This window comes from Monodon monoceros, unplaced genomic scaffold (assembly GCF_005190385.1).
Source record: "Monodon monoceros isolate NGI ecotype Baffin Bay Population unplaced genomic scaffold, NGI_Narwhal_1 Super_Scaffold_7, whole genome shotgun sequence".
Classification (NCBI taxonomy): Eukaryota; Metazoa; Chordata; class Mammalia; order Artiodactyla; family Monodontidae; genus Monodon; species Monodon monoceros.
This window is the reverse complement of record NW_021703784.1, coordinates 9,229,416-9,253,286: the sequence shown is the minus strand read 5'-3', so window position 1 is coordinate 9,253,286 and position 23,871 is coordinate 9,229,416. Positions and strand designations below refer to the sequence as shown.

At 54.5% G+C, this 23,871-nt stretch overlaps 1 protein-coding gene across 1 annotated transcript in view; it reads left to right on the top strand.

The window, feature by feature from the left end:
* GRAMD1B (GRAM domain containing 1B) overlaps positions 1–23,871 on the top strand; it is a 176,738-nt gene that overhangs the window by 119,494 nt on the left and 33,373 nt on the right. Inside the window, exons 3-4 of the mRNA XM_029209028.1 lie at positions 9,801–10,011; positions 16,916–16,936. Of these exons, the coding sequence (XP_029064861.1) occupies positions 9,801–10,011; positions 16,916–16,936 (232 nt within the window). The remainder of the gene's footprint in view (positions 1–9,800; positions 10,012–16,915; positions 16,937–23,871) is intronic.

The window sequence follows — 23,871 nt, the reverse complement described above, 5'->3', positions numbered from 1 at the left end:
TGTACCTAGTATGTAAGTAGCTCCCTAATGAGAATGTATCTAGAATGCACCTGGAAGGTGTACCTAGAAGCTGGCTGCAGATGTTTTGGATGGGCTCTGCCACCTTTCATTCCCTTTGTAAGATTTAAAAAAAATAGCTTTCCATAGGTACTTGAACAAGATAGGGAAGGAAGAATGGGTCCGTGGAACTTACTGGCCATAAGAAGTGCCCTGAATTATCTACAGAGATGGAGACCAATGAGGGACACAGTGCAGAGAGAGGGTGGGGCCTGGGCCACGTGGACCCTGTGAACCAATGTTTGGATGACCAGTGGCCAGAGAGTAAGTCTGGAGAATTGTCAGGCTTCCATTTGTAAGGTGTCTCTGCCCATGGTCTGACCTGGCAACAGTCTAGTTCCACCTTCTTGGTTCCAAATTTCAGACAGAGCCTTTCCCTGAACACTGTGTATATTTCACCCAAAGGCCCAACTTGGAAAGCCCCTGGGGCATTTCAGCAAGTTACTAGAACAGAAGAGAGGGAGAGAGATGTTCATCTCTGTCTAAATCTTGCTCTTTCAGCAGTGGAGGGAGGCCTGCTCAGTGTCAGGCTCTGCAGTTGCACTGTATGAACTGTGTTAGGAAAGAAAGGCATTATCCCAGGATTCCTCTCCTTCCCTGCCCTTTGCTGAAATGCAACACGATGCTACATCCAGGCCAAAGTGTGGCATGCTGGGACCAGGCTGAGAGAGACCTGCTTTAGCATAAGTTGGGAAGAGAACCTCTATGCCATAAACAAACCAACAAAAAACCCCAGCAACAACAAAAAGGCATCTCTTCAGAAGCTGTCTGGCCCCTTTCTTCAACCAGGTAATCACAGTTTGACACAAAAAGCACAGTTGGCTTTTTCTCCCTAAGAGAAGGAATTGGACCCAATGGCAGAGTTGTTGCCAGGTTTAGATTCTAAGTGATAGGCTCTCAAAGAGTGAGTTCTATACATGGTCACCAGGAGCTCCTCTTAGGAGGAACAATAGTACATTTTTCCATCCTTTCAAAACCCCACCCCATCCAGTATCCTAAAAAGCATGGGGGGAAAAGCTACTGAGACTTAAACACTGCTGAGCACTCTGTCCAGCTGCCTGTTAACCCCTTGGTGGACAGTCACATCATCTCCCTGGGCCTGTGCTTCCATCCATAACAGTAAGAGGACTCTGACTCTTTCTCTGCAACAATCATCCCTTGGGGACCTGAGACTGTGGTTTTATTTTCATGGGTAAAGGGGGCCAAGACCTGGACCTCCGGGACATCATAACAATAACTGAAGCAGGCCTGGGAAATTTTTTTTCTAGATGACTTGGTATTTTGCTCTCCAAGGAGGAGGGCCCAAGAGGAATTTGGGGCCCAGCTGGGATTTGTGATCTGGGCTATTTTTCCTCCTCTGCAAAGTTCTGGTTGGGTCTGCCCTTCCCATCTACCGTGCTGTGGATTTATGGGTACAGAGACACTAAGTGACAAGCAGGAATACAGAAAGGGATTGAAAAACAACCATCTTCAGGAAATCCTCGTCAACTCTGAATTTGGAGCCAGTTTAGGTGGACAGATCTAATGGAGGCATTTGCAGGAAGCATGTAAATTTCATGCAACTATTATGCAAATACACCTATGGCCATCCTATCTCAGACACTGGAACATGTGCTATGGGAAAATTCAAAGTGGAGCTGGCTAATTTGCATGGATATTTGCAGTGCTATTATAAAGAGCTGAGGAGGATTACTGATGAAACTTCAGAATTGGCATGGGGATGGGGGCGGGCATAGCTAGATAACAGAATAGTCAGCTGTTAGGAATTAGGAAGCGCTCGATATCGGAATCCGCTTTAACTAGATGCTACTAAAGGCAGGGAGGGGAGCGGTGTTTGTAATATGGCTGTGGGCGTGGGATCTAATGATAATTGTCAGGCTCCTGCACCAAAAGAAGGTGTGCTGAGTCGTAGTATTACATTGAGAACCACACCTTCAAGCCCACTCCCCAGCAGCCCTGGGGTCTCTTCCATTGGCACTTCCTCTGACAAGCTCAACTGACTTTCTGTTACAGCGAGTCCACCCACCCGGTGGACACTGAATAGCTGATGCACTCAAGAGAGTTATAAGCAGGTTTCTGTCATCTGGGGCAGATAAGGTCACTGATCCCTTGATCCTTATATGGTTTAGTCTTTGGGAACACTGGTTCTTAAATTTTGGGGTGCATCAGAATGAGCTATGGTGCTTGTTTAAAATGCGGATTCATAAGACCATCCCCCGGAGACTGTCATTTATTGAGTGGGGGTGGGGCTGGGATTTTGCACTTCAAGAGAGCACCCCATGTAGATTTGGTCCCTCCTATGGGAAGTAACGTTTGGGAGCGTTCAAAGCATGTCCATATAACCCTCTGAGGAAGAAGGGCAAGGATAATTATTCCACTTTTTACAGAGAGGAACAAAAACCTTCTCAATAAGAGCAGCTCAGAAATAGTTATTGATCATTCATTATGTATCGGGCACCGCACTGAAGATTTCACTTACGTTATTTCACTTAACACAACAATCCTCTGAGGTAGGTATTACTATCTCTCATTTGTCTGATGAGAAAAATAAGGCTTAGAGGCCGGGGTCACACAGCAAGTGGCAAAGCTGGGACTCAACGCTGAGCCTGCTCACACTGCACACTAGCAATTAATCCCGACCCTGCAGGGCCCAAGCAGGCCTTCAGCAAACAAACGTTTCATTTGAAACTGGCTTTCTACATTTCTAATTAAATGCTCTTTCTATTGGGGTGGGGTGCGCTGGAATGTATTAGGCAGTCTTTAAAAAATTACCAGTATGGGGCACTGAAGTTGTGACAGCCGTATGTTTGATCATCCAGGTCATGGCAGAGCTGGGCTCAGGGCGAACCATAGAGTGAACATGAAGTGTCCAGGGGTGGGAAGGAGGGGGTCTGATTTGGAATGAGCCAGGGCCGGAACCCACAGTGGCCTGAGAGCCAGAAAGGAACCTCTGGGGTGGGGCGACAGGTACGTATCTTGCAATCCCTGGGGCAGAAACAGTTAACTTTGCTGCAAGCAAACAAGTTAACTTAAATGAGGAGCACTGGGGGGGCTTCCCTGGTGGCGCAGTGGTTAAGAATCCGCCTGCCAATGCAGGGGACACGGGTTCGTGCCCCGGTCCAGGAAGATCCCACATGCCACGGAGCAACTAAGGCCGCAAGCCACAGCTACTGAGTCCGCATACCTAGAGCCCGCGAGCCACAACTACTGAGCCCCGCGTGCCACAACTACTGAAGCCCATGCGCCTAGAGCCCGTGCTCCACAGCAAGAGAAGCCACCGCAATGAGAAGCCTGTGCACGGCAACGAAAAGTAGCCCCCACTCGCCACAACTAGAGAATGCCTGCGCGCAGCAACAAAGACCCGACACAGAACCAAAAATAAATAAATAAATAAAATTTATTTAAAAAAAAAACGAAGAGCACTGGGACACCAGCTGACTACCCAGCTCTGCTCGGGGGTCTGAAACTGTGTGGGTGGCTGATCAGGGAGCTTGCAGGACTACACAGGCAGAAGGATGGGAACAGAAGGCCAAGCAGACCGGGGCCGTGGCTCCCACGTCTCGAGTGGGGGTGGGAGATGCGGCCAGGAGGGTCGCCACAGAAAGCCCAAGAGCCTTGGTCCTCTTTCCATGTGCCCCTGTTTCTCAGGGACTTTAGCCAGACCTAACTATGGGAAGCAGGATCAAACTGTAGCATGAGGTACTGTGGTCAGACTTAAGGAAGCACTGTTTGTTAGCAAAGTAACCAGGGGAGGAGTGACATAGTCTTTAATGGAGGTTTTAAAATAGGAGAGATGGTGGACTTCCCTGGCGGTCCAGTGGTTAAGACTTCGCTTTCCACTGCAGGGGGTCCGGGTTTGATCTCTGGTCAGGAGGCTAAGATCCTACATGCCTCGTGGCCAAAAACACCAAAAAACATAAAACAGAAGCAACATTGTAACAAATTCAATAAAGACTTTAAAAATGGTCCGTATCGGACTTCCCTGGTGGCGCAGTGGTTAAGAATCTGCCTGCCGATGCAGGGGACACAGGTTCCAGCCCTGGTCCAGGAAGATCCCACATGCCGCAGAGCAACTAAGCCCGTGCGCCACAACTACTGAGCCTGTGCTCTAGAGCCCGCGAGCCACAACTACTGAGCCCGCGTGCCACAACTACTGAAGCCCGCGCCTAGAGCCCATGCTCTGCAACAAGAGAAGCCACTGCAATGAGAAGCCCGCGCACCACAGTGAAGAGTAGCCCCCGCTCGCCGCAGCTAGAGAAAGCCCACACGCAGCAATGAAGAGCCAACGCAGCCAAAAACAAATTTATAAAATAAAAAAAAATGGTCCGTATCAAAAAAAAAAAAGTAATAAAATAGGAGAGACGGGAAGTGAGTGAATGACCTCTGGGCCCCCTGCAGTGGGTTGACGGTGGTTGGGGGTGTTTCAGCTGACCTGTTACTGGGGAGAGTTGATGAGGACAAGAATCTCTTAAGCAGTCGCTCAAGTATGTTATGCTTCAAAAACACACAGTTCCTTGTGCTGCTCTGTGTACTCCATGCTATCTTAGGCCTTCATACCTTTGTTCCTGCTGTTGTTTTGGCTTTTGTGGGTTGTCTTTTTTTTCTTTCAGGAACAGTCTCTTCCCTCCTACTACCACGCCCTTCACCTGGCTCACTCTGACACATTTTTCAGGACCCAGCTTAAGTCTCAAGGGCCGTATCTTCAAGGAAGCCTTTCTTGACCTCTGACTGAGATTCCTTTCCTCTCTCCTGTCACACTACTTGTTGCTTATATTAAGATGAGAAGAATACGTGTCTGGCTCTTCCGGATGATAACGTCCCAAGCACAAGGATCCTTTTGACTCATCAGTATGAACTTGAACGCCTGGTATTATGCCAGGTGCTCAGTAAGTGTTTGTGGAACAGAAGATCCAGATGTGCAGTCCTATCCCCTTGGCCAGGCACTTAACCTTTAACCTCTGTTTCTCAGGTTTTTTATATGTGAAGTTAAGAGTTGGCTATGTTAATTCTGAAATCTGAAGGAGGGGGGGGTCTTACTCCAATAGCCCTTCCAAAATCCGTGTTTTCCTTTCTTTCTACAGCAAACCTAAGGTCATTTTTAGCTTTAAAATCCAAGGATTTTGAAATATAATGTAATACTATTGTTAATAAGGGTGGCAGGATCAGATTAATGGCACACATTGTAGAGTTTGTTGAAAAAACAGTGTTACAGGTTATGAGATTCATAAGAATTGGTTTTATTTGCTCAGCAGGACATCCGAATCTGTAGGATGATGGAGTGCCTTTTAAAAGAGTTTTAGGGGGAATTCCCTGGCGGTCCAGTGGTAAGTACTCGGCACTTTTACTGCCGAGGGCCGGGTTCCATCCCTGGTCGGGGAACTAAGATCCCACAAGCCGCACAGCGTGGCCAAAGGGAAAAATAATAAATAAAAAAGCTTAGTAAAAGTAAGAGTTTTAGGAATCGAACGAGTCTAGCTGTGATTTTGCCGAGTTAGGACTGTAGTAGCTCCTAACATTTCTTCTTGTTTAGCGAAGGATCAGAGGGGAGGTGGAGCATGGGGTGGGGCATGAGGGCAATACTTGGGCTTAGTCTTGAGTGTAAGTGTTGGGTGGGAAAGACTGATAAAACGTGCAAGAGTGACGGAGCGTGGCAGGGGATCCATGAATAGGCCTTGATTGATGGCGGAGGCCGAGTGTGTCCTGGGAGAAGTAGCCAAGCCGGAGCTTTCAAAGGCAGCTTGGAGTTGACAGTTGGGGAACTTCTGTATCATAGTTTGGAGTTCAGATTTTATTCCAGGGAGATAGAAAAGCATAGAGAGCTTTAACCAGGGGCAGAGGAGGGCCAAAAATGACCCATTTACTTTTTGTGGAAAGTTCATTTTGACAGTGAAATAGAGAATGGATTGAAGGCTAGAGGCCGAAAGTTGATTCCTTCTTTCTTTCCATCCGTTCAACTCCCCATCAATCCTGTTCCTCTTTCCTCCTGTCTCGTCACCCAGCAAACAGACATTACTGAGCGCTTGGTTCTGGGAACAAGCTCTATAATCAGATAGGCCTACGTTTGATTAGGCCTCTCCAGCCACTTACCCATGTGTGTGACTCTGGGCAAACTACTTAATCTGTCAGTCGTTCAATTTAGCACCTGAAAAACAGGACTGGTAATATCCATTAATACTTCACAGGTTGGTTGGGAAGATTAAATGAGAGACTGCCTTAATAAATGCTTGCCATTGTGCCAGGAATTCATAAGCACGGCTAAACTTTTAGCTATTTGTATTAATATTAGCAGGTTGGAGGTGCAGATTTGGGAGCTGTCGTGATCCTGGGGGTTGTTAAAGCCGTGGGTGTGCACTAGAATGAGACTCGCTTCAGGCGTTAGCTGAGCTCATACTACTTACAGAGCATCCCGTTGAGCAGGGAGGAGGCTCAGAGGCGTGCACCCAGGAGCGTGAAGGTCTTCACTTTAACACCAGTGAGGTGTTAAACACCAAAGTGTTAAATGCTTTGGTCAGTTCAGTGGTGGAGATTTACAGAAGCTTTTTGGAGAAGGTGGGGTTTGAAATGGGTCTTAAAGGATGAACAGGACTCCACTGGGTACATATGAAGGGAGAGAGCGCTTCATAAGTGGTGAGCCGTTGGGGAGGTAGGGGGCAGGGGAAGAAGAATGTGTATTAAGAAAACCAGGGGAAGATAAGTAGGACGAGAAGATGGGCACCCTATGAGCGAGTACAAGGAGAAAGTATTGAGATCTAGGGAAGCGTCAAATTATTTTCAGTAGAGAGCTTTGAATTCTATTCTGAGGATTTTGGACTTTAATAGGAATGCTAGTAGGGGGCAGAAAGATAGTATCAGGCTTTTATTTAGAAAGATTCAAGGACAAAGGTGTGAATGGGCACGAAAGAGGAAAGGAGAGGAGAAAACTACTTAGAAGGTTATTAGAAAAGTCTAGGCCGGAGGCGTTGAGAGCTTGAACTCGAGCCCTGGGGGTGGAAGGGAAGGATGGGTTATGGGAGCTTTAGGGAAATGGAATTGATGGGATTCAGTGGCTCACTTTTTGTGGGGTGAGATGCAAGAGATGGGTTTGCAGCTTGAGAGACTAGGAAATGAGGATGCCATGGAGATTGGGCAGTAGTGGGAGGCGGCTTGGGAGGAAAGACGGCAAACTCAGTTTGGAGCATCTGAGGTGCTCGTGAGACATGTTTGGAGGAAATATCACGGTGGCAACGGGTTGCTGGGCTGAAGCTAACAGGACCAGAAGCAGGTAGAGGAGTCCTCTGCTTCCAGGCATAGTTGAAGTCATGGAAAACAGGAAATGGCTCAGGTGGTGAAGGGCCCACCTTTGGGGAAGGACTAAATTTCTGGTGGAGGTACAAGGGAGGAGCCAGCTACTGAGACAGCAAGAGGAATAGGAGAGAGAGGTGTGCGTCATCAGGGAGAAGGGGAGAGATTTTCAAGAGCAACACAAATCTACAGCCTTATAAGCACAGAGAGGAAAATGGCACGTGATAGTATAAGTTGTCTGTTGACTGAAGTGTTGAAAGCAGAGTTTTTGGTACCTGTCGGGTGGCACATGGAGGGTCAGCTGATGTGGGGTCACTAGGCGAGGAGAACATCTCCTAGACACGTCGACCACGAGCGCCGGAGATTCATGCGGTTTTGGGTAGTTGGGGTGAGTTTCCTCCCGGTTGGGATTTTTTGCCTACCCTTTGCTCGAATCTTTCCTCAACAGGCAGTTTTCTCAGGGATTCAGAGTTTGAGGAAGGATAAAGGGAGCTCCTTTCTATTCCTGGGTCTGGAATCACCATGTGAGGATGTCCCTTATCTCGGGAAAAGACAGGAGCCCAGCTTTGCGTTCGCGTGTCCGAGACAGGCGTGCACTTGGTGTCATCCACACCCTTGCTCTCGCTTCTCTGAGCAAACTAGTTGAGGTGAGGGGCAGAGGTCCTGGCTGTTCTTCCAGTGAAACAGTGCCAGGAGACGGTTTCAGCCCTGGAGTGTTTGGCCGTGGGTTGCGATTGGCCCGAGAGAGGGGGCGGGGCTGCCCCCAGAGAGGCGAGCGCCTGATTCTGCTCCTCGGACCGTCCCGAGGCCCCCAGCCCCCACTCCCGGACGGGGCCCAGGAGCCACTTGCTGCTCTTCTAAGGCCCAGCTCTTCCAACCGAGGGAGAAGAACGTAATTTCCTTTGTCCGGGGTTTGGCTGGAGACGGTAGTGGATGAGTTCAGAAGTCGGAGAGGATGAGGGTGTTGGCGGTGGGGTGAGAACTTGAAGAGCCGCTTTCTAAATCACAGTTGTTGTTGGTATTATAACTGAGTTTCCACATTCAAATTCTGTTTGGGGATAAAGCAAAACATTCGGCCTTAGTGTCCCCATATGCCCTCTGGTCACATTTGGCTTCCTTTACTCTGGTCTCCTTTTGTTTCTTCTCTCCATCAGTTTCCTTCCAAAAGTCAGAGCCCTGCCCTCGCTCCACTGCTGCCCTCCTCCCGCACTTGCTGGTTTGGGCCTTTGGGCTTCCTTCCTTTTCTCTCCGCCAAGGATCCCCAGGTGGAAGGTTCTGCTGAAAGGGGCGTGGTTTTCATTGCAGATGGGGCCAGTGGGACATCTGAGGTTGCAGCTGGATCTTCATGCAAATGGCAGTGTTCCCCGCCCTGCACTCCACTGGCTGAGGGAAGGTGGGGATGCAGCTTCCCAGGGTGCTTCCTGGGGCCCTGACAGCCTCGCATCCATCCGGCTGTGCCCAGAGCCCCGAGCCTGCCCTGACTGCCCTGTGCCAGGCCTTGGGCTTTTCACCCCCTCCCCTCGTGCTGCTTTGGCTTTCCAGTCTCACGTGGGCTTTCCTTCCCGTTTCCCGTCTCTTTCCTCCATAACCTTTCCTTCCCCCGTCTCTTTCCTTCCTCCATTCTCTCAGAGCAAAGCAAACACCTGTTAGAACTTAACTGCACTTAATTTTCCTCTCCTCTTCCTTTCTTCATCTCCTCTAGTCCATTAAGAACACAAGCTAAATATTTACACAGTTTTATAAGCCTTGACGTGAGGGGATTTGGTACGGTGAGATGTACAAGGTACCTTTTGCAAGTGAATTCTAAGCCCTCTGTGATCAGAGGACACTTGATTCTCTTTGCCATGCACTGGTCTTCATTTTAAAGATAGGAATTATGGCACTTGTCATTACTACCTTGGTGGAATGATTTAAGGACCCAGTGAAATAATATGTTGTGAATGCTTTGGAAAGTGGGATTATTTTTGTTATTTTTAAGGGCAAATATCTCCAAAACCAAATGTAGAAGCTGGATTTTGCAGCATGTATAAAATGAGCTGATAGTACTGATCTCACCTCTGATGAGCCTTTCAGATCTTAAATTCCGTGTTCCCTAGACAGTTCTTGGCATATAATGGGGGAGGGGCGGGGGTGTCCTGACAGTATCTGATGGATGGATGGACAGACAGATGGTCGGATGGATGGCTGGGTGAAAGAATCTCTCCATGTCTAATTGCCCTACTTACCCCTTCCTATTGCTATTTCCATTTCACGTGGACACCACCGCCCCCTCCTGGCCAGCAGCAGTATTATGGTGCAGCAAGTCCATAGCTGGGCCCTTTGCTCCCTATTTCTCCCCAGCCCCGAACCCTGGCTCCCTGAGCTGGCTCGTTGGGACCCGTCTTTGGCCTTCAGTCACTGACTGCTTGTTTCTCCTCCCCCTCCCTCTCCACCCCGCCCCCTCTCTCTGTCTGCCCCTGCAGCACTGCCAGTAACTCCAACCGCAGCACGCCGGCCTGCTCCCCCATCCTCCGGAAGCGGTCTCGCTCGCCACCCCCTCAGAACCCGGACGGAGACAGCATGGTGGAGAAGGGCTCAGACCACTCCTCGGACAAGTCCCCGTCCACGCCGGAGCAGGGCGTGCAGCGCAGCTACCCCTCGCAGTCCGGCCGCAGCGGTGGCAAGAACTCCAAGGTGAGCCAGACCCCGCCGGGGAATCTGTCCTTGCCCATTGGCTGGCTGCAGGGAAGCTGGCATTGGGGGGACAGTGAGGCAGAGAACCCCGTCATCCAGGGACCTGACGTGAGTGACCGGCCCCTAGTGTCCCAGAGATAGCCTTGATTCAGTGAGGTGAGGCGGGGCCGGCAGGGGAGAGAGACCCTAGTTAAATTTTACCATCTCAGCTAAGTACTCCGAGAGGGCCCCGTGAGCTGGAAAAATGACTCCGCAATGACCGTTATCTCTCTTTAGGGGCTAGGGAGCCTCACGGGCCTTGAGACTTGGAGGAGAGGTGCTCTGGGGATCAGGAGGGGTCATCTGTTTAGCCCTGCTACCTTTTCCAAATTTGGGGTAGAAGGGAAAATTATTTGGGACAACTGTAGTGCCAGGAAGGGAGTCCTCAGGGAAGGTTGCGGAATGCCGTTTTAACCTCCGCCCTGGCTACCACCCTGCCTGACCTTTGGTAATAACCTACTTGGTACTCATCTGGCCAAGAGGACGGTGACAGGGCTCTCCATCCCTCCCAAGTGTGTCAGAGTTGCCACCTGAGCCCCGGGCCTTTGCCTAAGGAGGGGCATAAAATAAGCCCTGGGTACCTGGCTACTTATGGTTCCCAGAGACTTTCTTCTCCCCCACCCCCTTAGTCCTTTGGGAAGCAGGATATGTCTTTGCCTAGATGCTCCTTTAAAAGCTTCTCTTACCTGCTGGACTCACAGGCCCTGGGAAGGGGAGGGGACCCCGGGAGGCTCGGGAGCTGGCTTCCCACCTGAATTTGTCGTTTGATTTCTTGTTCTTCCTCTTCTTCCCCCCCCCCCCCATCTCCCACATACCTTCTTTGCATGCATGGTCTTAGTCTCACAAGCGCCTCTCAAAAGTAAGCCATCTTTTGTCTCTGTCTTTGGTCTCCCCTCCGGTGTTGGATTGTCTGTAGTGCTCCGCACCCCTCCCTCTTCCCTCGCCCATCTTGGCCCATGCGTCTCGCTTGGCCCCTTTCCCAGAAGGGCCGGCCCCACTGCCCCTGGCAGGCTGGCTGAGGTCACTGAGCGGACCATTCCCACTGCACCCGGAGTCGGAGACCAGACCCGCCCCCCACCCCCGTGTCTCTGCCTGCGCCCCAAACACTGCCTCGGCTGGGCGTCTGTTCCCTACTTTCCTGGTGCCATCTAGAAGCAGAGTCCTGCCAGGGCTTAGTTTCATTCCTTTGGGGAAGGGAGCCCCCCCGCCCCCCCCCACCCCGTGATCTGGTGGGGCTGCAGGTCCTGATACCCCCTTGTACCTGCTCTGGTGGGCGATTCCTGATTCCCCAGGCCAGCTGATTGAGGGTCACGAATTCCCTTACACGAGTTCCCTGGTGCAGTAGAGCGACCCCAGGAGCTCGCCCTGGCCTGCTCCTTCCCTCCGCTTGCCCGCTGAGAGCTGCTCAGCCTGAGCGCCCCTTAATGCTTCCACCCACCATCCAGCCTGGGGCTCGTGGTGTTCTTAGGATCCTGGCTGGTGATCAGAGGAGAAGTCTTCTCTCACAGGGCGTGGCACCAGCCCCGGGAGGTCGTGGACGTTGAGAGTTGTCCCTGCTCAGGCCCTGCACAGATGCAACCAGGTCAGGGAGCCCATGCCAGAGTCTGCCCAGGACCCCAGGATTTCAGAGGCCTGAGGAGAACTTGGAGGGAATGGAGGGTGAATAATAGGTGTTTTACAACAGTAGCGGGGCTCAGGAAATGATACCCACGGGGGAAGGGGGTGGCTACAGCCTGAAGAAGAGAGAGCTGGGGGGTGACTTAATCATAGTCTCAAGCCTCTGTAAGGGTTTTGGGGAGGAGCAGGGTTCAACAGCTGTTCTGGTTACTGAGGGATGAGCGAGTGGCTACAGGGCTAATCCTACAGTCTGTGACCTTCAGGCTAAAAACTCATCTTAGCTCTGAGGATTTTAAACCACCAGCTGCTGGCTGTGGGCAGGGCAGGAGGAGCTCTGCCTGCCCCGAGGAGGCCCCCAGGAGTCCCCTGTGGGTTCGGGGGGCTCGGCAGGTGCAGGCCTTTTGGGGACGGGGTTTGGAGATGACCTCCGTCAGCCCCTCCTGAGCCCCTCATGCCTCTGGCTGGGGAGAGGGCAGATGCGTCGGGACAGGGCATCCAGTTATTCCATGTCTCTGCCTCTGCCCACAGTGTTTACGCACTTTTCCATCCTAAGGTCAAGCTCTAAGCTTCCTTACCCTCTTACCCCTGTGCCTAGCAAGGCCCTCAGTGAGCAGAGCAATACTTATCTATGGTCTACAGCACGGAAGTCAGCATTAACGGAGCGCCTCTTTTGGTCAGGTGATGGGTTGAGGGGAGTAGCCAGTGGTGAGGATTTTTAAAAAACCCTAAATGGTAGGTCTTCCTTAAGAAAGGAGTATGAAGACCAGGTTCCCACCCCCAGGCAGCGTCTAGCCTGGGAAGGGAGATAAGAAACACAGATTATCCTGATTATTTGTGTCCAGATTATCCACAAACCTAACCTGACCTTCAGAACCACATGAGCAGTTGGGATGCTCCATGAAGTCGGAGGCGGGAGAGCTCACGTCTGAGGCGGGGAGCGGGTGCACGGAACCAGGCTGGAACTCCCAGTGGGATTGTGGAGGGGCAGAACGAGGCATCAGGAAGAGACCAAGAGCTGAGCGTGAGCCCAGAGTGCACCTCAACCCCTTTGCTAAGGAGCTGAAGAGGGAGGTGACTGGTGGGGTCCAGGTTTTCTTTCCCCACGAAGAGCTTGGTTGAGGCGGTGCCTGAACCCATCAGCCACAGACTGAGGTCCCATCCTCTCCCCAGCCGTGACCATCGTCACCGACTGACAGCACAGCAGTTAACAAGGACTGACTTGTGGCGGGGAGGGCGGCCTGCCACCCCAGGCGGACGTGGGGGCAGCCGTGGTTGGTATGGGAAGTGTGCGTGCGGGACAGAGAAGACACACGAGAACCAGTGTAGGAATTAGGCTCTGCGCGGTCAGGGGCCGGAGCAGGGAGCGAGGGAGAGCTGCAGGGGTGAGGTGAGCAGAGGGAGGGGAGTCTTGTGGTGGGGATACCCCTCCCCCGGTGGAGCCTTTTCTCAGGTTGACCGAATGCAACCACAGCGAGGGGTCTGGTGGCCAGAGCTACTGCCACTGTTCTCACAGCCAGGCCACCTTGCTCCCTGTGTCCTGTGCGCTAGAGGAGGTGACCTCATATTTTTCAGGCCGGCTGGAGAGTGCCGCCACTTCTCCCTGAAGCCAGGCCTCGCTCACAGTGTCTGCCTGCCTTTCTCTCACGCCCCCATTTCCTCGTGTGTTAGTACACTGGGGTTGGACGAGGTAGCTGGTGAGGCCCTGCTCCTGTGACTCTGCAGCTGTCCTGCTGAGGCGGGCCCTGCCCTGGCCAGCCCTGCCGAGAGCCCTGGGCTAGACGTCAAGGCCCAGGTCTATTCCAGGACCCCTTAGTTTGTGCCACCGCCCAGCTTCCGCTCTGTAGTGCTGGCTTGTGGCCGCCAGGGGGAGCCCGCAGCCGTTTCCTGCTCCGCCAGCTCTGGAACCGGGCGCTGCGGTGCCGGGAGCCCAGGCAGGTCCTTGCTTGGCCCCCGCGTTGTGCCTCCCCGCGCTGGGTGTACGGTGTCGTGGGCTCTGTGGCTCTGGCACGCCTTTTCCCCTTTGACTCTCTCCCTGTTGTTCAATCCTAATTTTTGTGGTTTTCTTTCCAGTATGACAGACTTAACCTGATCAAAGTAAGAAATTGTTCTTTCCCCCCAACTCCTCTAACTAGCGCTCCTCCGAGGTCCCTCCTCTGCCCACACCCCATCTTCCAGAGTCCCGGGCCTTTGCACTGGGGGGATGTGTAAGGAACTTGTCTGTTTCCAGGGGCCTTGGAGTCCCATAGGTGCTTGCTCCTCAGACCTTGGCGAGGAGTTTAGAAACCTGCTCAGCTCAGCCCTGTCCCAGCAGCTCTGCCTTTGGGCTGTTTTCCTGACTCCGTCCTCCCGCTTTGCCCAAATCCACTTATCACCTGTCAGAAAGCCCTCGCCCCACTCCCTCGTTCTGTTCTTCCCTTGCCTCTGGCTCTCTCTGCACAGGAGGACATTTTCGAGAACCCACCAGGACAGAGACTTCACGAGTGCCACTGGACACCCCTCTCACCCTCCGGGGCCACCGCTCCCTGGCCTCCCTGCCCCGTGAGCTGGGCCCTTCCGGTCCAGCAGCTCCTCCAGGACTCAGTCCTGGAAAGCGGAGCCACGGAGATCAAACTGAGTTCAGGGAGACTCACACCCACATGGCTGTTCCCAGGGGCTGCCGTGGATTTGGCCGGAGGGCTGGACACCCTCAGTGGTGATGGGTAACAGGCTGCCCACAGAGCGCTGGATCGGGGCAGAGCCTCAGGCTGAGGGACAGAAGTCCTCGCTCTGTGTGTCTGACATTGCAGTACTTGTGAACACGTATTTACACAAGCAAGTAACACACACAAAGGTATCACACAGCTAGTCAGAGGTGGGCCCAGGTTCCCTGGTGCAGGCTCTTTGTCACTCTGAAGCTCTTTTTCCGAACAGATTCAGAAGGGCCGTGCATCTGTGCAGCAGTGCACGAAACTCTCCTTCTTCCATTCACTCGAGTTAGGAGGGGGAGCCTAAGTAAAGGATCAAATTCCTGCTGCCCCCTTTCCTCCGAGGGTCTCACGTGGAGGCCAGGACGGTGAGGTGAGCAGCTGGGGGCGGGTACAGAGAGTTTTCTCAGCCGTGAAGCAGGTGTCTGATGACCTGGCTTTGGTTTGATGAAACGCAGGTGAACTGCGGGTGCTTGAGGCCGGCAGCTCCTAGAGCGTGCTTTTCCACTATTGAGAGAGGTGTTTTCATGGATACCTGTACAGCCTCGTGCCCTATGATCTCAGAATGAGGACCCAAGAATTAAGATGTTCTAAGGCGCAGGGTAGAGTCCGCTGCAGCCTCCTTGCCCCATCCACGCTCCTCCAGAATGACTAGAGGCTAACTTTCAGTCCACGATTCCCATTCTCCCTCGGTGGTGGGATAGTTGGCTTTGAATATTTGGATTTGGGCCCTTACCTGCTAGGCCCTCTGGATTGGAGGAGAAGATGAGGCTGTGGTGGGAATATGTGACTTCCGGATGGGGCCGTGGTGACAGCCTCTGTTGGGAAGCGACCAAGGAGAGCATCTTGCAGAGGAGGATGGAGCGCCTGCCTTGCTACCTGCCCCCTGGCCAGTGAGATAGGGTGTGAGGTTGAAACAAAGCCACTCAGAGGCAGCACCACCCACGCCTGTCCTTCGTCTGCTGACACGCTTCCTCTTCGGAGTGAAGGTGAAGGTCTCTACAGAGTTCTTCCGGATGGGAGAGCCAGCGAGGGGGGCGATCGCACGCCCAGGCCTTCGCCACTGCAGTCACCCTCACCCTCTCCAGACACCGCACAGCAGACCTCCTGAGACCACGCCTGCCTTCTTCCCTTAGGAGTAGGGGTGGGCGGGATAAAGGTTGCTAAGTGTGCCCACGATCCACATCTCTGCGTATGCAGCCATAGCTCGGAGAGCCTGCCGTTGGGTTCCAGGCCACCACAGTGAAGCAAACGTTACAATAAAGCAAGTCACGTGGATATTTTGATTTCCCAGAACACGTGAAAGTTATGTTTACACTGTGCTGTAGTCTGTCAAGTATACAATAGCATTATGTCTAAAAAAAGCAGTGTACACTTAAATTATCATTAAAAATACAATTTTAAATTAACTGAAAAATAATGGATGCTCTTGGGAAAATGGTGTCAATAGACTTGCTTGACACCCTATCGCCACAAACCTTCGGTTTGTAAAAAATGCAATGTCTATGAAGCGTAGTAAAACGAGGTGTGCCTATAGTTAAGATGTGGACCAGTAGGCAAAGCTTCCTTCTACCCAGTGATTCTCCTCCTGAATTATACACCCTTGGCAAGCATTTTAAAACTGAAAATACCCCAGCCCCAGTCTACCCAATCTAAACCTGTTGGGTCAGCCCCTGAAGAGATGGGGCAGGGGTGTGCGTGTGCGAGTGTGTGTGTGTGTCTGTCTGTCTGTCTGTCTCTATCTGCTTGTCTTTCTGTCTTCCAAGTGGGATGTGTATGTATAAAGGACTCCTGGCCAGTGTGATGGGAGATAGACTAGGCCATCCCTCCTCTTAGCCATCCCTCCTCTTTCCCTAAAAAACTTTGTTACCTTTGCTCAGGGCTGGGAATGGAGAGCACCTGAATTCTGGAGTCGGGACGGACCAGGGTTTGTTGGTATTGAATTTTAACCCCATGAAGTCGGGAAGGACCTTTAGCAGTTATGTGCTTCAGCCTTCCCCCCAACACGCAGCCCCCAACCACTCCTTGGCCACTGTCACTTACATGATCAGCCAGTTGGGCAGAAGGAGGAATTTACTGAGTTGGAGGGAAGTTTCTAGGCAGTCCCTTGACTCCCCGACACCAGAGGGTCCCACCCTGCCTTGCAGGGGGGCCGACTTGGGTGGACGGCTGTGTTGGTCTCCGTGGGTACTTTGCTTCTGATCAGGGCCCATTGGGGACTGGGTCTCGGATGCCTGCAGTGCATCCCTCGCCCCCATCAGAAGAACCTTGTGATGGGGCCTGCTCCTTCCGGCCGAGCTCTAGCTGGTGCTGCATTGCCTGCCATCCCAGCCGCGGGGGCTTCCAGCATGGACCGCTCCCTGGGCCTCCTTTCGGGAGCTGTCTTGAGAAAGGAGGACCCCCACCCCGAGCAACAACACGGGGAGCCTTCAGCTGCCTTGGGGTTCCTCCTCCCCGCCCGCCCTCCGCTGTCTGTGTAACCCTCCCTCTGGAGCCAGGAATGCGCTGGCCGTTCCCACCGTGTCTCGCTGACTAACGTTGTTTCTCTTACTTTGTTTTTTCAGAAAAGCCAGAGCTGGTATAACGTAAGTATCCCTTTTCTCTGCTTGTTGGCTTCGTGCAAGGCGGGTGGGGGGTGGCCGTGCTCGGGGGATGGAGGCATGGGGGGCGCAGCGTGGCTTCCCTGTGGGCTCGGGCAAACTTAGGGGCCTAGCAAGGTGGGCTTTTCCCCTGACCAGACCCCCTCCCTCAAAAACCAGACACCATGGTTCTCTTCTGTAGCAGGACAGGACTGCTGGTGAGGGAGGGTTCGATTCCCGGAGACCAAGCAGGGATGGGCTGCCTCGTCCCCCCGCTAGAATCCCCGACAAGGGCCCTCCAGCCCTGACGGAGGAGACCGGGCTGGGGAGGCATTCTAAGGCCAGACAGAACTCTGGGACGGGACAGTCCTGGGGCCTAAACTTAGGGCCGAGGTTTCCTCCCCTTAACCGAGACATTTTGGGGGAAGAGCAGTCAGACAAGTTGCCCATTTGTAGGGAGGCTGTGTCTCATGTAACGGAATGTGACTTCTGCCCCCGGGTCCTCTCGGTAGCCCCACGGGCACACTCCTCCCAGAACACATCCCCGGCTCTGGGGTCGTCCCTGCGGTGTCCAGCCAGGCGCTCCTACGCGGAAGCCGATCGTGGAGTAAGCGGTCCCTGCAGAGGCCACATCCTCTGGGCCACAGAGCCGGGGCCACAGGGTTTTGAACTTTTCCCGTGAAGAGCAGCTGGCTGAAGTCTCAGCGGCCTGCCTGGTCGTGCGCCGACCCCTGCGGCTGCCCACGGCCCGGTCTCAGGTCACTGTCTTTCATCCCTGAGCTTGCTGTTGCCCGTGCTTGACCCTGATGGTCACGTGGACGCATCCTCCCCGCTCCCCTAACACCAGGCCCTGCTGCAGCAGGTCGCGTGGAGTTGGAGAAGGTGCCGGAGCGGGCGCCTGGGAGACGGGCGTTGAGGACGCTCTGGCGAGGGGGAGCGGCAGGAGGAGGGGGGAGGGGCTTGGGTTTAACGCAGGGACTTGGGCCGGAATCGCTGTGTGGAGGGTGCTTTCCCACAGGGCTCAGCGGTTCCCCACAGTCACGCTCATGTCCGTCAGCCCCGTGGCTTCCCACCTCCTGCTGCTCAGGGGACCAAGCAGAGGTAGGGTTGATGGATCCCAGCCTTAGCCTCACCCAGCACAGGCAAAGCAGAGGTTGGTGGGCTGTGCTGGCAGGAGGGGAGTTGAGGGCTTAGGTGGCCGGTGGGTGGGAGAAGCCGGACTTCAGCCCCTCAGCCCCCCTCGGACCCACAGTGGCCTTTACCTGGGCTTGTGGCCTCCCCGTGGCTTAGAGCTGACATCCTGGAGGGGAGAGGAGCTCCTGTGTGGGAGGACGTAGAGGGGATGGAGAATGCTTTCCTGGGAGTGGGTGGGGCCTCCAGCATCCTTTCCATCACGAAATCTTCCACCCTCCCGAGGGGTACTGTAAAATCAGTGCCTCAAAGGGGAACAGGGAACACGTGGCTGCAGACCCAGGGGACAATTAAATCGACCAGATTTGGACGGGCAGATCCTCAGCCTTGCTGCCCGTCTCCACCCTCTCCCTCTTATCTACTCCTTTCTCTCCTTTCCTCTTTCCAGCAAGCTTTTCTGTTCCGTCTCACGTTTCCCTCCCTTGAATCCTTGCCTACCCTTTCCTTGCTGACTCCCCCGTTTTCTTTTCTCCACCTCCGTTTCCTGCTCTCCTTTCTAACTTTCCTTCTCCGGGCTGGCTTTCTCTCCCTCTCTGGTTCTAGCAGGTTTACTGCCCCCCGCCCCCACCCCACTTTTCCCCTCCTTTCACTCCTAGTTTCTCCCTCAGCCCCACAGAGGAGACCTGGCATCTGAGCCCTCAGCAGAGCAGCAGGCTAGAAACAGATGCTGCCGCTCGGCTGGACGGTGGTGGTAGGCCAGCTGCCACATGGGGCCAGAGGCCAGGCGTTCTGATGGCAGCTAAGTGACAGACAGAGGGGCCCGGCATGGCCGAGCGTTGCTTCCTGGTGGATTCCACCTGCAGCGGAGACGTGCTGGAACAGCCCGCCCTCACTCGCTCCGTAAATCTCCTTATACAGTCGTCCTCCAGAATCCACCCGGTTCCCGGGCCTTTCCTGCCCTCACGCTCCATTAATCCTAGGCTGTCTCCCTTCACCCCCCACCCCTCACCCCAGATGGATTCCAGAGACACTGACTCTCCACCCAGCACAAATCATTAACTCACGGAGGCCAAGTGCACAAGGGGCTCTGCTGAGCAGCCTTCAGAGATCCCCTCCCGGCCTCCCGCTCTCACACTGGGGCTTCTTCTGGAAGCTCAGCCATACCAGACATGGGGCCCATCCACAAATGTGTTCCTGCTTTCCTCCTGCTTCCCCTGCTCCCCGATTCAGGGTTGCCAGGCACACGTGGTCCCTTGTGTCTGCCACCCGGCCCCGGGGTGCTGCCTTCTTCCTGGTCCTGCCGGACTTCCACTGTGGACATCCAGATTTGTGGGCGGAACAGGGAGCAGAATGGACCAGCGTGGGGGAGGGAGAGAGAAATGGCGGGTGGGCATTGGGAGGCAGCGGCAGAAGCTGAGCAGATGGGAGGGAAGCTGCGAGGCACAGGGGTCTCCAGCCGGCCTGAGCCACAGATGTCAGGGGCTGTGTCTAGTGCATCTCGGCATTTTTTCTTTATGTGTTTTCACGTCCGGAGGGTCATCAGCTACCACAGTGGGTAGAGCTCTAGAGAGGCCGGCTTCAAGCAACACCGGGACCCCCCCTCTTCCAAGTAAAACCCTGCTCTCGTCCTGAGGCTGATGCCCCAGCTCTGGGCTGGTCCACCCCTGCGTGTCTGTGGAGGAAGCAAGATGCCGTGTGTTCACACAAGTGGCACCCCCATGAATGCCCACTCTGATGGTACCAGTGCACTTCTCCGTGGGCACCGCCTGAGCGTGGCTGTGCTCTTAGGCTGGATGCTCTGGCTCCACTGGGAAGCCAGGTCCTGGGAGTTTCCCTGCCTGAGCTCAGAACCACCTGAGTCCGTGCCCATGGGTGTGTGGTACCCCCGTCCTCTGGGGCCTGCGCTCCTGCGGTATGCTGTGTGTGTGTGTGTGTCAGCGCTCGTGGGCAGAGGCCCCATCAGGAAACTTCAGTTCATCGCCCGCACTCCCTAGCACTGCCCCCCCTAGTCCATTCCTGATTTCTCAGGAGGCCCTTGCCCTGCCCCTGTTGCTGTGGCCTGGTTCTCTGTTTTCCCTTGATCTGCTCGGTCCTCCTACCTCACCACTGCGTTGGCCTAGGGGATTGGACTTGGACCATCAGGAAGGCTACCCCGTGTCTCCTTCTCAGCTCTGCGACAGCCCTCTCTGATCCCTCTCCTGACGCCGCTGGTGGCTCTCCAGCTATGCTGCTGCCTGAGGCTCCATCGCTGGCACTGGACATCCTTCCGATAAGCAAAGGCTCTGTCTCCCCAGCCCTAGGGACAGTTAGAAATGCCTGGCCGGATTCAGGACAGCGAGGGTCAGCACATGCTTGCCGACTGTTGCGAGAACATCTCAGGCCCACTGGAGTGGCCTGGCTCTGATGTGAGAGGAAGCCCCCCCAACCCTGCCCTGTCCCTCCCCAGCCTCCCCCTCCACCTGCCTCTCTTCTGCATTTTACTTTTACCTATTTAGCCAGGGAGGAACTGTCACCATGATGACAAACCATCTTGGCCTTTATAAAGCGTGGGTTCCATGGAGGAAGGTGGCCGGACCCCAGGGACACGTGGAAGGACTGTGGCAAGAGCCTCTGGTCTCCAGCCAGGGATATTCAGGTCAAGAGTGGGGTTTGAAGGCCGGGCCATCTGCCTGAGTCCCTGCCAGGCCTCATCACATCTACTGCCCCTGAACCCCCCTTTGACTACCCCAGTTTTATTAGTCAAGGCCCCCAAGCTTGGGGGATACACAGGTGGAAGGATGAGCAGAAACAGGGGACCAAGGGGAGAGTTAGGGGCCAGAGGGGTGCAATCTGCCCCCCAAAGATGGCCCCACTGGACGCAGTGGGCTCTCGCATCCTGGATGAAGGCAAGTCACAGAAGACTTTTCCCCGGTGCTCCAGGTGGACAAAGGTGCTTCCTCACCTGCCTCACCTCTTTCCTGGAGGGTCAGTCATCTCCGTGGCAGCCTAGGGAAAGGAAGGTTTCTGAGGTCAGAGGATGGGAGCCCAGACGCTGGCGGCTGCCCTGAGACTTCAGGGCCCAAGTGGCCTGCTGGTCCCCGTTGGGAATGCTGGCTGTCCAGTGGGGAAGAGGGATGGTGCCGGCCCTTTGGAATGACCAGGCAGGCCTGGCAGACATACTATTGAACAAGAGGACGAAGCTTTGTAGGAATGAAATTCAAATGATGGGGGACAATGAGGAAAGTGGGAGTGAGCGCTGAAAGGCATCACTGAGGACACCTTGGCAGCCCGTTTTTGTTTGTTTTCTTTTTTTTTTTTTTTTTCGGGGATGGCCTCTGATTCCTCTGCCTCCGTCCAGCTTCCCTCTGTTATTTACCCATGGACCCCCGTGCCCCCATCTTAACTGTCTCCAGAGCGGCCCCGTATCCAGGTGAGACCACTTCCTGTCCCGCTCCGCTCCGCCTTTCTCTGTTAACGCTCTCTCCCACCCACCTCTCTCCTTCCTTTGCTGGGTCACCTCCCCCGTCTCCACTGCCCCTTATCCCACATCTGGCTCCTCCCTACCCAGATCGGGTTGAAAGTCCAGCGTCTCCTTTGAGGGTCTCCATTGGTTTCTTCCTAGGTGAGGCCAATGTGTCACCAAGATCCATCTGTTTTTCTCCTGGACTCCTCCACCCTCTCCCTCCCGCTGCTCTATCCAGGGAGGGGTACCACTTGGTCCCAGCTCCCAGTGTTTGCCGTGGAGTTAATGTTTAGCCTGGGGCCAGTTCCCTCTCCCCAGGCTGGAAGTTGCCCGCTGCCCTTCCTGGTGGGGCGGCGTTGTGAGGGGCGTAGGAGACGAAGGCTGAGAGCACTGAGACTCATCTCCAGGGCTTATCTTTCTGGGTGTGTCCTGCCCCTGACTCACCGCATCGGACCCCAAACAGTCATCCCCTTATCTGGCCGCAGCAATACTCAAATGTTTCCAGGGAATTTCTGTAAGGATTCAGCCCTCTTGGGTCCTGGCACTGCCTAGATCGTGGGGTCTGCTGAGGCCCAGGAGAGAAGCATTCCGGTCACCCTGGAAAACGGAATTGCTGACTTCTCCTACCCCACTCCTGACGACAGGGCTGATGCAGGGCGGAGAGAAGCTCGGATATATGGCTTGGAGAGTGTTGGCAGGGACTGGGTGCTGAGGAGCCATGCCTAGAGGAGCGAGGATGTGTGTGGATGTGTACACACACGATGCTGTGTAAATAGGGACAGTGTAAGAGGCGCAGAAGGAATGCATTCATGTGGTAAATAGTTTCTGAGCGTCGGAGACTTGAAACCCACCATACCAGGTGCTGGAGAAGATAGCTGGAGGCGTTAGCTGCTTCCTGGAGAAGATGGTAGTCTGAGAGAGGAATCACCCTGCGCGATAGATGGGCGGAGGCGGTGGCTGCGTCCGGGGTGTGCACAGTGAGACATGAACAGGAGTTCGGGGGAGGACTCAGGCTCTTCCTCCAACACGACTTAACTGGGAGACCCCAGGTTCCTCTGAAGCACAATTTTGGGGGTTGGGAGTCAGGAATCTATACTTTTAATATGATGGTTAGATCATTTTTAAGTACGGTACAGTTTGAGAGTTACTGCATCAAATATCGATAGCTGAGACTCCTAGGACAAAGGCAACGTTCTCCCTCGTGTGCAGCCTGGAGACCCTCCTGGCAAGGCGGGCAGAACTGGGGAGGGCGAGGGAGGTGCCCCGTTTGTCTCCAGAGTCTGACATTTCCTGGGAATCCAATCTTCCCGGCCCCAGTGCTGTCTGACCTCTGTCCCCAGCTTCTCTTTCTAGAGCCCTTCTTGCCCTCATTGGCCTGGCTCTCTTTCCTCTCCAGAGGTCTCAGCTTCCTTGCAGCCTGTCTGTCTCCTTTGGAGCTGGCCCAGATTCTCTGCTCTTAGCATGGTTCCTTGGCCCTCAAGGTCTGAGAGGCTGAGTGGGTGCCCTCCCGGCGTCCCTGGGAAGGAAGGCGATGCCGCCCACGCACCTGGGAGCTGTTGGCCTCAGCTTCTCCCCACCGGCACATCTGAAACAGGATGAGTTAAACTTCCAAGTCTCCTGTTGTTGCTGCTGCTACGGGGGAGTTGGTGGATGGATGGGCCAGTGAGGGGAGAGCGTGTCTCCAAGAAGTCCCTGGCTGTTCAGGTCTCACATTTCAGATTTCATCACAACAGCAGTGCCCCTGGCACCTCCTCCCCTCCCTTCCCCGACGCAGAGCCTTGGCCAGCTACTTTCCATTGCAGGAAACATCTGCTGGGGAGGCCAGGCTAGGCCGGGGGTTACTGGAGGACGTTGGCCGGTACCATCACCCAGATCCTGTAACTCGAAGCGTGTGTAGGGCTCCGGCCCTGCCCGCCCACCCGCCCTGCCTCCCCCCACCCTCCCTCCTGCCACGGGCGATTCTAACAAAGAAGTTGTTTGCTGGTCAGCCGAGAGGAGCGCGTCTGGGAGGAAAGGGGGTGTTGGGGGGAGCAGGCCCTGGTGCCCCAGCCAGCGGTGGCCACGCTGCCTGGGTGAGGACTGTGAGTCACAGCGACAGCGCCCGCCCAGAGCAGCGACTGCACGTTGAACAGGCTGCCTTACGGGACGGGCCAGACAGAGCTGGGGAGTTGGGCGTCTGTCTTCCCTGGAGTTTCAGACCAGCCGTGAGCCACTGTACTTACTGTGTGTGAGTAACGGTGGGGCGGGACTCTGGTGGCCCTGTGCACCTGCCCCGTCCTCCGCGTCCTGGCTGCAGCTGGCCCCTTGGAGCGGCTGTCCACGCTGACCCGGAGGAGGGGCCCCCTCACGTCCCATCTGGGTCCCCCGC